This window comes from Oncorhynchus gorbuscha, unplaced genomic scaffold (assembly GCF_021184085.1).
Source record: "Oncorhynchus gorbuscha isolate QuinsamMale2020 ecotype Even-year unplaced genomic scaffold, OgorEven_v1.0 Un_scaffold_4067, whole genome shotgun sequence".
Taxonomy (NCBI): Eukaryota; Metazoa; Chordata; class Actinopteri; order Salmoniformes; family Salmonidae; genus Oncorhynchus; species Oncorhynchus gorbuscha.
Genome location: NW_025748173.1, coordinates 1 through 16,170, shown reverse-complemented (window position 1 = coordinate 16,170; position 16,170 = coordinate 1). Strand labels below are relative to the sequence as shown.

General features: G+C 43.6%; 1 protein-coding gene and 1 long non-coding RNA gene across 2 annotated transcripts in view; one reads left to right on the top strand and one right to left on the bottom strand.

The window, feature by feature from the left end:
• Nucleotides 1-11,924, bottom strand: part of LOC124028347 (E3 ubiquitin-protein ligase MYLIP-A-like) — a 28,548-nt gene extending 16,624 nt beyond the window's left edge. The window contains 2 exon segments of the mRNA XM_046340452.1: nt 11,153-11,343; nt 11,594-11,924. Coding sequence (XP_046196408.1) covers nt 11,153-11,343; nt 11,594-11,851 — 449 coding nt within the window. The 5' untranslated portion in view covers nt 11,852-11,924.
• Nucleotides 11,925-11,974: 50 nt separating this feature from the next.
• Nucleotides 11,975-14,725, top strand: LOC124028348. Its single transcript, XR_006837583.1, has 4 exons — nt 11,975-12,416; nt 13,041-13,094; nt 13,736-13,783; nt 14,664-14,725. It is a non-coding gene; the product is annotated as an uncharacterized LOC124028348 (long non-coding RNA).
• Nucleotides 14,726-16,170: the final 1,445 nt, after the last annotated feature.

The window sequence follows — 16,170 nt, the reverse complement described above, 5'->3', positions numbered from 1 at the left end:
ATATTACTGCATATTATACTGCATATTAGCCTGCATATTAGCCTGCATATTATACTGCATATTAGCCTGCATATTAGCTGCATATTAGCCTGCATATTAGCCTGCATATTAGCCTGCATATTAGCCTGCATATTATACTGCATATTAGCCTGCATATTAGCCTGCATATTATATTATTACTGCATATTAGCCTGCATATTAGCCTGCATATTAGCCTGCATATTATACTGCATATTAGCCTGCATATTAGCCTGCATATTAGCCTGCATATTATACTGCATATTAGACTGCATATTATACTGCATATTAGACTGCATATTAGACTGCATATTAGCCTGCATATTATACTGCATATTAGCCTGCATATTAGCCTGCATATTATACTGCATATTAGCCTGTATATTAGACTGCATATTAGCCTGCATATTAGACTGCATATTAGCCTGCATATTAGCCTGCATATTCGACTGCATATTAGCCTGCATGCTCACATTAGGTGTATTTGCCCATGTTAGGCTATGAGAATGAATAATTTAATCTACGTAGTCCTACTGTACATTAAGAAATGATATGAATTTCCACGTAGATTACAGGATGTAGGCTACACTACGACAGAGGATTAAAAGCATCTGTCGTTTTCTGTTAAATTGACTTTCTCAATCCTTTGTTTAGCCAGAGAAGTTGTCCTTACTGGTTATGTTAAGGTTTCAGACATTCTTTCCCACAACTGTCAGTTATGCAATGTGTCTTTTCTGAAGTTCAGCATTTCAGATATGCCGTGTCAGCCATGTTATTACTACAGGCCTCGTGTCAGCTGTGTTATTAGTACAGGCCTCGTGTCAGCCGTGTTATTACTACAGGCCTCGTGTCAGCTGTGTTATTACTACAGGCCTCGTGTCAGCCGTGTTATTACTACAGGCCTCGTGTCAGCCGTGTTATTACTACAGGCCTCGTGTCAGCCGTGTTATTACTACAGGCCTCGTGTCAGCCGTGTTATTAGTACAGGCCTCGTGTCAGCTGTGTTATTACTACAGGCCTCGTGTCAGCCGTGTTATTAGTACAGGCCTCGTGTCAGCTGTGTTATTAGTACAGGCCTCGTGTCAGCTGTGTTATTACTACAGGCCTCGTGTCAGCTGTGTTATTACTACAGGCCTCGTGTCAGCTGTGTTATTACTACAGGCCTCGTGTCAGCTGTGTTATTACTACAGGCCTCGTGTCAGCTGTGTTATTACTACAGGCCTCGTGTCAGCTGTGTTATTAGTACAGGCCTAACCTACTGTATGTACTGTGACTGTCTCAAGACCAAACTATAATGAACAAAATTAAAAACACAACCATTTTACCTTGTTACAGTTCATATAAGGCAATCAGTCAATTGAAATTAATTCATTAGGTCCTAATCTATGATTACACATGACTGGGCAGTGGAGCAGCCATGGATGGGACTGTGAAGGCATAGGCCCACCCTCTGGGGAGCCTGGCCAAGCCAATCAGAATGAGTTTTACCCCACAAAAAGGCTTTATTGAAGACAGAAATACTCAGCAGTTTCATCAGCTGTCCGGGTGGCTGGTTTCAGACGATCCCGCAGGTGAAGAAGCCAGATGTGGTCCTGGACTGGCGTGTTACACATGGTCTACGGGTTTGAGGCCGGTTGATTGTACTGCCAAATTCTCAAGGAGAAGGCTTGTGGTAGAGAAATTAACATTAACATTCTCTGGCAACAGCTCTGGTGGACATTCCTGCAGTAAGCATGCCAATTGCACACTCCATCATCTTGAGACATGGCATTGTGTTTGTCTAACAAAACTGCACATTTTAGAGTAGCCTTTTATTGTCCCCAGCACATGGTGCACTTACGTAATGATCATGCCTTTTAATAATCTTCTTGATATGCCACACCTGTCAGGTGGATGTATTATCTTGGCAAAGGAGAAATGCTCACTGAGAGGGATGTAAACAAATTTCTGCACCAAATTTGAAATACATTTTTAAAAATGATCCGATATGGAACATTTATAGGATCTTCTATTTCATGCTGCATTTATAATTGTTCAGTATAGTTAGCCTACATATGGGCTGTCAGTGTGGAATTTAAGATTTAATTCAACACTGTCATTCTGTTCAAGTATCCTCCTGTAGCAACAGCCCAGTGTATTAAAGTAACCCTCTGACTGACTGCAGTGTCCTCCTGTAGCAACAGCCCAGTGTGTTAAAGTAACCCTCTGACTGACTGCAGTGTCCTCCTGTAGCAACAGCCCAGTGTATTAAAGTAACCCTCTGACTGACTGCAGTGTCCTCCTGTAGCAACAGCCCAGTGTGTTAAAGTAACCCTCTGACTGACTGCAGTGTCCTCCTGTAGCAACAGCCCAGTGTGTTAAAGTAACCCTCTGACTGACTGCAGTGTCCTCCTGTAGCAACAGCCCAAGTAAGCCCAGTGTCCTCCTGTGTTAAAGTAACCCTCTGACTGACTGCAGTGTCCTCCTGTAGCAACAGCCCAGTGTATTAAAGTAACCCTCTGACTGACTGCAGTGTCCTCCTGTAGCAACAGCCCAGTGTGTTAAAGTAACCCTCTGACTGACTGCAGTGTCCTCCTGTAGCAACAGCCCAGTGTATTAAAGTAACCCTCTGACTGACTGCAGTATCCTCCTGTAGCAACAGCCCAGTGTATTAAAGTAACCCTCTGACTGACTGCAGTATCCTCCTGTAGCAACAGCCCAGTGTGTTAAAGTAACCCTCTGACTGACTGCAGTATCCTCCTGTAGCAACAGCCCAGTGTGTTAAAGTAACAGTCTGATGGCACTTGGCTCAGGGCCAAGCTATAAAGGGACATTTTAAAACTGTTGGAGCAGAAAAATATTCCCAAGGGATTGTGGTCCGCATGCAGCTTGTGTCAACTCTAAATTGATGTTGTTGTGAATTTCCTGTTACTTTAAAAGGCTGTAGTGGCACTCCTTCCAGGAGTTGACTTTAAAGCAACAATTGGCTGACTGTCTGTAGCCTGGTTACAAACCCCTGCCCATGATTCTGCTGCCTGACCCCTGACCTAGTTTCTGGAGTGAATACTGTACAAACACACACCTCATAGTGACATGATCCCGATCCCTTCAATGAGAATGGGTTGGTTGATCACTGGAGGACAACATTCCATGAAAGTCTTTGAACATACAGTCTTTGTTATTGGTCACATACACATGGTTATCAGATGTTATTGGTCACATACATGGTTACATGGTTGGTTATCAGATGTTATTGGTCACATACACATGGTTAGCAGATGTTATTGGTCACATACACATGGTTAGCAGATGTTATTGGTCACATACACATGGTTAGCAGATGTTATTGGTCACATACACATGGTTATGGCAGATGTTATTGGTCACATACACATGGTTATCAGATGTTATTGGTCACATACACATGGTTAGCAGATGTTATTGGTCACATACACATGGTTAGCAGATGTTATTGGTCACATACATGGTTATCAGATGTTATTGGTTATGGTTCAGATGTTATTGGTCACATACACATGGTTATCAGATGTTATTGGTCACATACACATGGTTAGCAGATGTTATTGGTCACATACACATGGTTATCAGATGTTATTGGTCACATACACATGGTTATCAGATGTTATTGGTCACATACACATGGCAAAGTGTGTTTATATAATTTCTAACTTGTTTACAATATCTGCTAGTTAGTTTTTGCTACCATGAGGGTTTTAGCAGGCACAAGCAAGCTAACTGAGGATTGTTAATTCACCCGTTTCATGTTAAAACATTTATCTTACAAAGGAGTTGTTTAATCTAACGGTGTCACTATTCATCTGTACATGGAATTGTATTTGTTGTTTTTTAATACTCATATTTATCTCATCTTTACAAGAAAATGCCACGGGCCCCATCTGATGTGTGGAGACATTTCACTGCAGCTGATGAAGAAGGAAAAGCTGTGTACATTTCCAAATACTGTGCCAAATCATATGTGAAGAATGCAACAATGATGCAGTATCATCTGACCAAGTGCATAACGTTCCCTCAGCGCTCACAACAAGCAACTGACAAACATCCCTCTACTTCTATTGGAGCAGAACATTATGAAGCAGACACCATATCAACAGCTCATGGTTCTCCTGGAATCAGACACCTTATCAACAGCTCATGGTTCTCCTGGAATCAGACACCATATCAACAGCTCATGGTTCTCCTGGAATCAGACACCATATCAACAGCTCATGGTTCTCCTGGAATCAGACACCTTATCAACAGCTCATGGTTCTCCTGGAATCAGACACCTTATCAACAGCTCATGGTTCTCCTGGAATCAGACACCTTATCAACAGCTCATGGTTCTCCTGGAATCAGACACCTTATCAACAGCTCATGATTCTCCTGGAAGCAGACACCTTATCAACAGCTCATGATTCTCCTGGAATCAGACACCTTATCAACAGCTCATGATTCTCCTGGAATCAGACACCTTATCAACAGCTCATGATTCTCCTGGAATCAGACACCTTATCAACAGCTCATGGTTCTCCTGGAATCAGACACCTTATAAACAGCTCATGATTCTCCTGGAATCAGACACCTTATCAACAGCTCATGATTCTCCTGGAATCAGACACCTTATCAACAGCTCATGATTCTCCTGGAATCAGACACCTTATCAACAGCTCATGATTCTCCTGGAATCAGACACCTTATCAACAGCTCATGGTTCTCCTGGAATCAGACGTTGTTTAACTCAATGGAGGAACGTAGTCAGATAAATGCTGATGAATGTCTTGCTCAAGCTGTGTATGCAACTGGTTCACCTCTGATGCTCACAGGCAATGTGTGTTGGAAGAGATTTCTGAATGTTCTTCTCCCAGCATACACCCCTCCAACCAGACATGCTTTATCTACTCATTTGCTGGATGCAGAGTTCAAGTGAAGGTCAAGCAAATCATAGAGAAAGCAGGCTATTGCAATCAGCTCTGATGGGTGGTTGAATATTTTTATTTATTTTACCTTTATTTAACTAGGCAAGTCAGTTAAGAACAAATTCTTATTTTCAATGACGGCCTAGGAACAGTGGGTTAACTGCCTGTTCATTTGCAATTATGTCTAATTATGATATGGTAAAAGGTTTATGTTTCTGTCTCCATATGATATGGTAAAAGGTTTATGTTTCTGTCTCCATATGATATGGTAAAAGGTTTATGTTTCTGTCTCCATATGATATGGTAAAAGGTTTATGTTTCTGTCTCCATATGATATGGTAAAAGGTTTATGTTTCTGTCTCCATATGATATGGTAAAAGGTTTATGTTTCTGTCTCCATATGATGATGGTAAAAGGTTTATGTTTCTGTCTCCATATGATATGGTAAAAGGTTTATGTTTCTGTCTCCATATGATATGGATAAAAGGTTTATGTTTCTGTCTCCATATGATATGGTAAAAGGTTTATGTTTCTGTCTCCATATGATATGGTAAAAGGTTTATGTTTCTGTCTCCATATGATATGAGGTTTATGTTTCTGTCTCCATATGATATGGTAAAAGGTTTATGTTTCTGTCTCCATATGATATGGTAAAGGTTTATGTTTCTGTCTCCATATTTGTTTCTGTCTCCATATGATATGGTAAAGGTTTATGTTTCTGTCTCCATATGATATGGTAAAAGGTTTATGTTTCTGTCTCCATATGATATGGTAAAAGGTTTATGTTTCTGTCTCCATATGATATGGTAAATACAGTGGGGCAAAAAAGTATTTAGTCAGCCACCAATTGTGCAAGTTCTCCCACTTAAAAAGATGAGAGGCCTGTAATTTTCATCATAGGTACACTTCAACTATGACAGACAAAATGAGAGAAAAAAAATCCAGAAAATCACATTGTAGGATTTTTAATGATTTTATTTGCAAATTATGGTGGAAAATAAGTATTTGGTCAATAACAAAAGTTTATCTCAATACTTTGTTATATACCCTTTGTTGGCAATGACAGAGGTCAAACGTTTTCTGTAAGTCTTCACAAGGTTTTCACACACTGTTGCTGGTATTTTGGCCCATTCCTCCATGCAGATCTCCTCTAGAGCAGTGAGGTTTTGGGGCTGTTGCTGGGCAACACGGACTTTCAACTCCCTCCAAAGATTTTCTATGGGGTTGAGATCTGGAGACTGGCTAGGCCACTCCAGGACCTTGAAATGCTTCTTACGAAGCCATTCGGTGTGTTTGGGATCATTGTCATGCTGAAAGACCCAGCCACGTTTAATCTTCAATGCCGTTGCTGATGGAAGGAGGTTTTCACTCAAAATCTCACGATACATGGCCCCATTCATTCCTTCCTTTACACGGATCAGTCGTCCTGGTCCCTTTGCAGAAAAACAGCCCCAACGCATGGTGTTTCCACCCCCATGCTTCACAGTAGGCATGGTGTTCTTTGGATGCAACTCAGCATTCTTTGTCCTCCAAACATGATGAGTTGAGTTTTTACCAGAAAGTTATATTTTGGTTTCATCTGACCATATGGTATTCTCCCAATCTTCTTCTGGATCATCCAAATGCTCTCTAGCAAACTTCAGACGGGCCTGGACATGTACTGGCTTAAGCAGGGGGACACGTCTGGCACTGCAGGATTTGAGTCCCTGGCGGCGTAGTGTGTTACTGATGGTAGGCTTTGTTACTTTAGTCCCAGCTCTCTGCAGGTCATTCACTAGGTTCCCCCGTGTGGTTCTGGGATTTTTGCTCACCGTTCTTGTGATCATTTTGACCCCCCAGATCGAGGGAGATTCAGTGGTCTTGTATGTCTTCCATTTCCTAATAATTGCTCCCACAGTTGATTTGTTCAAAGCAAGCTGCTTACCTATTGCAGATTCAGTCTTCCCAGGCTGGTGCAGGTCTACAATTTTGTTTCTGGTGTCCTTTGACAGCTCTTTGGTCTTGGCCAGAGTGGAGTTTGGAGTGTGACTGTTTGAGGTTGTGGACAGGTGTCTTTTATACTGATAACAAGTTCAAACAGGTGCCATTAATACAGGTAATGAGTGGAGGACAGAGGAGCCTCTTAAAGAAGAAGTTACAGGTCTGTGAGAGCCAGAAATCTTGCTTGTTTGTAAGTGACCAAATACTTATTTTCCACCATAATTTGCAAATAAATTCCTAAAAAATCCTACAATGTGATTTTCTGGATTTTTTTTCTCATTTTGTCCGTCATAGTTGAAGTGTACGTATGATGAAAATTACAGGCCTCTCATCTTTTTAATTGGGAGAACTTGCACAATTGGTGGCTGACTAAATACTTTTTTGCCCCACTGTATATCCAATGCAAAAAAACACATCTAAATATAAATGGTATTCATATGAATTAGTATATATTTCCGTGAATTCCCATATATTCCCATTAATTCCCACGGAAAGTTTTCACCTCTGAATATTCCCCAAAATATGCAACCCTACTGAGGACTCATTCTGAATAAAAGTCATATACAGTAGGTTCCTGAACTAGCCTGAGGACTCATCCTGAATAACGGTCACATACAGTAGGTTCCTGAACTAGCCTGAGGACTCATCCTGAATAACGGTCACATAGAGTAGGTTCCTGAACTAGCCTGAATAACGGTCACATACAGTAGATTCCTGAACCAGCCTGAGGACTCATCCTGAATAAAAGTCATATACAGTAGATTCCTGAACTAGCCTGAGGACTCATCCTGAATAAAAGTCACATACAGTAGGTTCCTGAACTAGCCTGAGGACTCATCCTGAATAACGGTCACATACAGTAGGTTCCTGAACTAGCCTGAATAACTGTCACATACAGTAGGTTCCTGAACTAGCCTGAATAACGGTCACATACAGTAGATTCCTGAACCAGCCTGAGGACTCATCCTGAATAAAAGTCACATACAGTAGGTTCCTGAACTAGCCTGAGGACTCATCCTGAATAACGGTCACATACAGTAGGTTCCTGAACTAGCCTGAGGACTCATCCTGAATAACTGTCACATACAGTAGGTTCTGAACTAGCCTGAGGACTCATCCTGAATAACTGTCACATACAGTAGGTTCCTGAACTAGCCTGAATAAAAGTCACATAAAGTAGGTTCCTGAACTAGCCTGAGGACTCATCCTGAATAACTGTCACATACAGTAGGTTCCTGAACTAGCCTGAATAAAAGTCACATACAGTAGGTTCCTGAACTAGCCTGAGGACTCATCCTGAATAACTGTCACATACAGTAGGTTCCTGAACTAGCCTGAATAAAAGTCACATACAGTAGGTTCCTGAACTAGCCTGAGGACTCATCCTGAATAACTGTCACATACAGTAGGTTCCTGAACTAGCCTGAGGACTCATCCTGAATAAAAGTCACATACAGTAGGTTCCTGAACTGTCCTGAGGACTCATCCTGAATAACTGTCACATACAGTAGGTTCCTGAACTAGCCTGAGGACTCATTCTGAATAAAAGTCACATACAGTAGGTTCCTGAACTAGCCTGAGGACTCATCCTGAATAAAAGTCACATACAGTAGGTTCCTGAACTAGCCTGAATAAAAGTCACACAGTAGGTTCCTGAACTAGCCTGAATAAAAGTAGGTTCCTGAACTAGCCTGAGGACTCATCCTGAATAAAAGTCACATACAGTAGGTTCCTGAACTAGCCTGAAGACTCATCCTGAATAACGGTCACATACAGTAGGTTCCTGAACTAGCCTGAGGACTCATCCTGAATGTAACTCTGCTGCTCTATCGATCGCTCCACACATTAGAAGAAACTATAGTGGGCGTGGTGTTTGGCCAGAGCGATGTGGATAGTAGTCAGGCCACTCCCCTTCATGGCACACAGTGCCCTCTGTCTTGTCAGTCGATACACGGTGTCAGGGTTACCCAGGGCAAACCAAACTGGCTTGACATTGACATGTCATTTGAAACTATGCCCTAGTAGTAGGCTACCTTTTGGGGGGAAATACTTTTTTCATTGAAGAAAATACACTAGGCTCTAGTATTACTCTGGGTGGCTGGCATAGTACTGTAGGTATCCTGGCTGGCATAGTACTGTAGGTATCCTGGCTGGCATAGTACTGTAGGTACCCTGGCATAGTACTGTAGGTATCCTGGCTGGTATAGTACTGTAGGTACCCTGGCTGGCTGGCATAGTATTGTAGGTATCCTGGCTGGCATAGTACTGTAGGTATCCTGACTGGCTGGCATAGTACTGTAGGTAACCTGGTATAGTACTGTAGGTACCCTGGCTGGCTGGTATAGTACTGTAGGTACCCTGGCTGGCTGGTATAGTACTGTAGGTATCCTGGCTGGTAGAGTACTGTAGGTACCCTGGCTGGCTGGTAGAGTACTGCAGGTACCCTGGCTGGCTGGTAGAGTACTGCAGGTATCCTGGCTTGCTGGTAGAGTCCTCTAGGTACCCTGGCTGGCTGGTAGAGTACTGTAGGTATCCTGGCTGGCTGGTATAGTACTGCAGGTACCCTGGTATAGTACTGTAGGTATCCTGGCTGGTATAGTACTGTAGGTACCCTGGCTGGCTGGTATAGTACTGTAGGTACCCTGGCTGGCTGGTATAGTACTGTAGGTATCCTGGCTGGTATAGTACTGTAGGTACCCTGGCTGACTGGTATAGTCCTGCAGGTACCCTGGCTGGCTGGTATAGTACTGTAGGTACCCTGGCTTTCTGGCAGGTAGAGTACTGTAGGTACCCTGCCTGGCTGGTATAGTACTGCAGGTACCCTGGTATAGTACTGTAGGTACCCTGGCTGGCTGGCAGGTAGAGTACTGTAGGTACCCTGGCTGGCTGGTATAGTACTGCAGGTACCCTGGTATAGTACTGTAGGTACCCTGGCTTGCTGGCAGGTAGAGTACTGTAGGTACCCTGGTATAGTACTGTAAGTACCCTGGTTTGCTGGCAGGTATAATACTGTAGTTTATTTGAATTCCATTTTTTATTTTTGTGAGCTCAATACTCATATTCCACAGATCCTCTAGAGATAAATCAGATCCAGACTGAACTGTGCGATGTGGTAGGGAGTTGTAGTTTCCAACAGGCCGATATTCTACATAGTTTAGTGCATCAAAACGTGGTAATTAACTACAATGACTATAATCCATTGAGCATCTACTTGTCTGGTATGTGCGGGTTTTTTCTTTTCACACCTGCTTCAAAAGAGGCAAAAGAATGTGTTGTCTTGATGGGAAGTAGTGAGCAGCTGTTGCTTCGTCAGGTATCTCTACCTGAAAATACATGACCTAAGTAATTGATAGTTGGTATTTAGCAGTCATAAAAGTATGCCTTACTTCGAAGAACTATTAAAATATTAATTTTGTCAGAAAGCATAGGGAGGAGCTCTATAGAGATGAGATGACTTGGAATGAAATAATAAAGTCATCAAATAAAACAAACGTAATATACACAACAACTGAAATATTTTATTAAAGTAAAGTACTGTGAAACCACGATGGTTAATAAGTGATCAGCAGTAATGGACAGTCACTTCCATCATGGGACTTTAATTCATTGTTTTATTCTGTGTTGTTACAGCACTCATCCCAAATCATCAAAACCGTGATTTATTTTTTAAGCAGGCCTCAAAAAGCAGTAAGCACTCAGCACGGTGGAGTGTGCAAAGTGCACATTTTGGGATAAGGGTAGAGAAATTGGGACACAACCCTAGTGCACCCATAGGAACGCAGTGCACTATAAAGAGAATAGGGTGCCCTCTGGGATGCACGCCGAGTCACGTTATACACTGTTACAACGCCTGTAGAGCACATTGACATGTGGGTTTGGGATAGAACCTGCTGGACACACAGTGAAATGCACAGTAACTAACTCGCTGCAGACGCGTCACCAGACACTGTTTGCATACGGGAGGTCAAACTTCCCCTTGATGGGAAGAGAAGCCAGTAGGTCATATTATTTATTGATCCTAAATGGGCTGAAAAACTACAAGTTGACTGAAATAGCAGGGTTTTAATGATTGATAGGGTGGGGTTTAACTCAATTTTATCTGATCCATTCTGTTCTGTCACTACATTTGTTAATCTTATTGCATTTAAAAAAATACACTACTATCTAATGTTTGCAGTACCGTTAGCTACAATAGGCAGAGTGCCTTACTGCAAATAGGTCCCCTACAATAAACATACCTTGTCTGTTCTTGCAGGGTCAGATGGGGTTCCACAAAGAACTTGACTCTGAGCTTCAGTCTGCAGGGAGACAGGTTATCCATCTGTTGGGAGATCCTGTTCCTGAGATTCAACCACAAACTTTCCCCTTTGCTTCCACAGAACTGAAGCCCAAAGTAATCCACCTCTATTATTCCCAGTTTCCGACAGACCTGTGAGTCAAAACAATAGAACAACACACTTCACAAAAGAAGTCAATGCCTCAAGACTGGTAGTTAAATACAACGTTACATGTACTACGCTGTTGTTACATTGTTACACGTACACGTTCACTTTTATTCAAATTCTCAAAATATTTACAGAAACCAAAATGATTAAAACTGCATTAATTTGCAACCCCAACACACAGATACTAACAACATGGAATAAAATAGACTTGAATGATAATAACTGTTACGGTACCTTGTGTAAACAGTCCTCTCCATTCGCCTTCGAATCAACATCCACCTCCATCACCATCGAGTCCGGTCGCGTTATATGGCAAAGCATTTTTATTTCTCTGTATGTTGTCCTGTAGTAGTTTAATCTATCGATGCACTTACACTTTACAGGAAAAACCAAACATTCAAACTTTACAGTCCATGGACTGATCAGGACGTGTCCAAAAATACAACCGTGGGATTTTATATGGCTCGGAGAGTAAAACACCGCCCCCTTCATTCAACGAACTTCTCAACAACCAATCAGTGTGCACGCACAGACGTAATCAAGGTTTTTGTCGCCACCTACCGGATCGTTCATTCTAACCATGTTACCTGTTCATTCATACAAAACCCGCTTTTAGAAGCTACCCTACACACACAAATATTCATGCAAACTCACAATCATTTTATCCTCAAAATATTCAGAAATGTGTTATTGTAACATTTTGATGAACGGCTTCCTGTGTTCTATGTGAAAGAATGTCGGCTGCGCATAGCTGCGCAACCCTGATTATACTCAACAACCCCACTGCATGTTGACACTTGACTGCGACTGGAAAACAGCTGAGCAAAGACCAAACAACAAGCATCTATCAGACTTTAGCTACTTCTAGAAGTATACAATCTGAACATTGACCCGTAGCTTTGACATGGCACTTGAGGAATATTCACAAAGAAGCTAGCTAATACAGTTAATGCGAAGAGAAGAAAAAAATACGTATTTGCAGCTTGGAAGAAACCAGGAAGATGTTTGAGAATTTCAAAGAGAGGTTGCAGACGGTGCAGCAAGATTTCACAACGGGGTTTGTATTAAAGCTACTTTTATCTAATGCTTCATTCATGGCCCTATGTCTTGTGACCCTGCCTGTTCTGACATTTCTGTATTAGCAATTTAAAAACCCATCTAGGTTAATTAGCTCGCTAGTTTCTCCCTCTTTGCCAGCATGGCTGAAATGCTATATATCTATCTATCTATCTATCTGGATGTAACTGTGTGGGACGAAACCACCGAACAAGTTGTGCGTAACTAGCTAATACTAAACACAAAACACAACCAGGCTGGCAGTAAATGAAAAGCATGAATTTAGATGCTGCCAAAGCGTATTGATACAGTTCGCTAACTACAGCTCGCTAAGTTGATTACATTCAGCTGACCATCATGTGATGGAAGTGAGAGAGACATTCTGGACTGGAACCTGATGCCGGAAGACTGAAGCAGAACAAGTCTCAGCCAATATTTATGGCTCCCTATATAGTGCACTACTTTGGGTTCTGGTATAAATTAGTTCATTATATTGAGAATAGGGTGCCATTTAGGAAACAGACAAAGTGTCTACTGTCATCCAATGAATATTGACATTGCTGTGACGGCTGTCCCATATATACATGTTGTTTTACCAGCTCACATCTTTATCATTTCCCTTCAGGATGAAGACTCTGAGTGACAAATCAAAGGAGGCCAAAGTAAAGCAGAAACACAGGTAAGGCAGGCCTGTATCCATAGTGTCTCAGAGTAACACAGGTAAGGCAGCCTGTATCCATAGTGTCTCAGAGTAACAGGCCTGTATACAGTGTCTCCAAACAACACAGGTAAGGCAAACTCATATCCAGGTAAGGCAGGTAAGGCAGGCCTGTATCCATAGTGTCTCAGAGTAACACAGGTAAGGCAGGTATCCATAGTGTCTGTATCCATAGTGTCTCAGAGTAACACAGGTAAGGCAGGCCTGTAAACAGGTAACATCCAAGGCAGGCCACAGTGTCTCAGAGTAACACAGGTAAGGCAGGCCTGTATCCACAGTGTCTCAGAGTAACACAGGTAAGGCAGGCCTGTATCCACAGTGTCTCAGAGTTAAGGAGTCAGTGTCTCAAAGTGTCTCAGAGTAAAAAAGTGTATTTATTAACTTAACTGAGTGAGTGTCTGATGTAATATCAGGTTGGGCTTTAAGATCATAATGAATAAAGACTATATGGACAGAGTGTCTCAGGACCTGATCTTAGATTGGTGCTTTATGAATACGTCCCAGGAGTACCAGTCAAATCATCCATTTAAATCTACTTTCATTCTCTTATATCCTCTTCATAGTCTATTTCCCTTAATGACTCATTTCCTGTCTCTCAACAGACATGAACATCTGACACAGTTTTCTGCTGGAGTAGAACTGCTCAGTCGGTAGGCAGGTGTTGCTCTCAGTTAAGGCAGGATATCCAACTTTGGACCAGGCCTGTGGCCCCACAGGTCTCTCAGAGAACCAGGCCCACAGGTCTCTGGACCAGGCCCCATCCAGGTCTCTGACCAGGTAAGGGACCAGGCCCCAGGTAAGGCAGGTCTCTGAACCAGGCCCCACAGGTCTCTGGACCAGGCCCCACAGTGTCTCTGACCAGGCCCCACAGGTCTCTGAACCAGGCCCCACAGGTCTCTGAACCATGAACATCTGACACAGGCCCCACAGGTCTCTGAACCAGGCCCCACAGGTGGACCAGGCCCCACAGGTCTCTGGACCAGGCCCCACATGTCTCTTTGGACCAGGCCCCACAGGTCTCTGAACCAGGCCCCACAGGTCTCTGGACCAGGCCCCACAGGTCTCTGGACCAGGCCAGGTCCTGGACCAGGCCCCACAGGTCTCTGGACCAGGTCTCTGGACCAGGCCCCACAGGTCTCTGGACCAGGCCCCACAGGTCTCTGGACCAGGCCCCACAGGTCTCTGGACCACAGGTCTCTGGACCAGGCCCCACAGGTCTCTGGACCACCAGGCCCCACAGGTCTCTGGACCAGGTCCCACAGGTCTCTGGACCAGGTCCCACAGGTCTCTGGACCAGGCCCCACAGGTCTCTGGACCAGGCCCCACAGGTCTCTGGACCAGGCCCCACAGGTCTCTGGACCAGGCCCCACAGGTCTCTGGACCAGGCCCCACAGGTCTCTTTGGACCAGGCCCCACAGGGTCTAAATTAGTGCACAATATAGGGAATAGTGTGCCATTTGTGATGCAGACATTGAAACACTAATAAAACACAAGGCCTCGTTTGTTTAAATAGTTTCTTGTCTTTCAAAGGTACGAAGACACCTGGGTGACTCTCCACAGAAAAGCTAAAGATTGTGCGAAAGCTGGAGAGGTTTGTATGAACTGTAGCTCAATGTATTAATTAGACTTGCATTGAATTACACATCAACAATAATAATACATAGGAACATCTCACCTTCTCTCTGGTCTGTCTTTCTCTCTCGTCTTCTCTCTCTCTCTTTTCGTCTTCGTCTTCTCTCTCTCTTTCGTCTTCTCTCTCTCTCTTTCGTCTTCTCTCTCTCTCTTTCGTCTTCTCTCTTTCTCTTTCGTCTTCTCTCTCTCTCTTTCGTCTTCTCTCTCTCCCTCTCGTCTTCTCTCTCTCCCTCTCGTCTTCTCTCTCTCCCTCTCGTCTTCTCTCTCTCTCTGTCTGTCTTTCTCTCTCTCTCTGTCTGTCTGTCTGTCTGTCTGTCTGTCTGTCTGTCTGTCTGTCTGTCTGTCTGTCTGTCTGTCTGTCTCTGTCTGTCTGTCTGTCTCTCTCTCTCTCTCTCGTCTGTCTTCTCTCTCTCTCTCGTCTGTCTTCTCTCTCTCTCTGTCTGTCTCTCTCTCTCTCGTCTGTCTTCTCTCTCTCTCTCTCTCTCTCTCTCTCTCTCTCTCTCTCTCTCTCTCTCTCTCTCTCTCTCTCTCTCTCTCTCTCTCTCTCTCTCTGTCTTCTCTCTCGTCTGTCTTCTCTCTCTCTCTCGTCTGTCTTCTCTCTCTCTCTCTCGTCTGTCTTCTCTCTCTCTCTCGTCTGTCTTCTCTCTCTCTCTCGTCTGTCTTCTCGCTCTCTCTCTCTCTCTCTCTGTCTGTCTTCTCGTCTCTCTTTCTCTCTCTCTCTCGTCTGTCTTCTCTCTCTCTCTCTCATCTGTCTTCTGTCTCTCTCTCTCTCTGTCTTCTCTCTCTCTCTCTCGTCTGTCTTCTCTGTCTCTCTCTCTCTCTCTCTCTCTCTCTCTCTCTCGTCTTCTTCTCTCTCTCTCTCTCGTCTGTCTTCTCTCTCTCTCTCTCTCTCGTCTGTCTTCTCTCTCTCTCTCTCGTCTGTCTTCTCTCTCTCTCTCTCTCTCTCTCTCTCGTCTGTCTTCTCTCTCTCTCTCTCGTCTGTCTTCTCTCTCTCTCTCTCTCGTCTGTCTTCTCGCTCTCTCTCTCTCTCTCTCTCTCTCTCTCGCTCTCTCTCTCTCTCTCTCTCTCTCTCTCTCTCTCTCTCTCTCTCGTCTGTCTTCTCTCTCGTCTGTCTTCTCTCTCTCTCTCTCTCGTCTGTCTTCCCTCTCTCTCTCTCTCTCGTCTGTCTTCGTCTGTCTTCTCTCTCTCTCTGTCTTCTGTCTTCTCTCTCTCTCTCTGTCTCTCTCTCGTCTGTCTTCTCGCTCTCTCTCTCTCTCTCTCTCTCTGTCTTCTCTCTCTTTCTCTCTCTCTCTCTGTCTTCTCTCTCTCTCTCTCTCTCTCGTCTGTCTTCTCTCTCTCTCGTCTGTCTTCTCGCTCTCTCTCTCTCGTCTGTCTTCTCTCTCTCTCTCTCTCGTCTGTCTTCTCT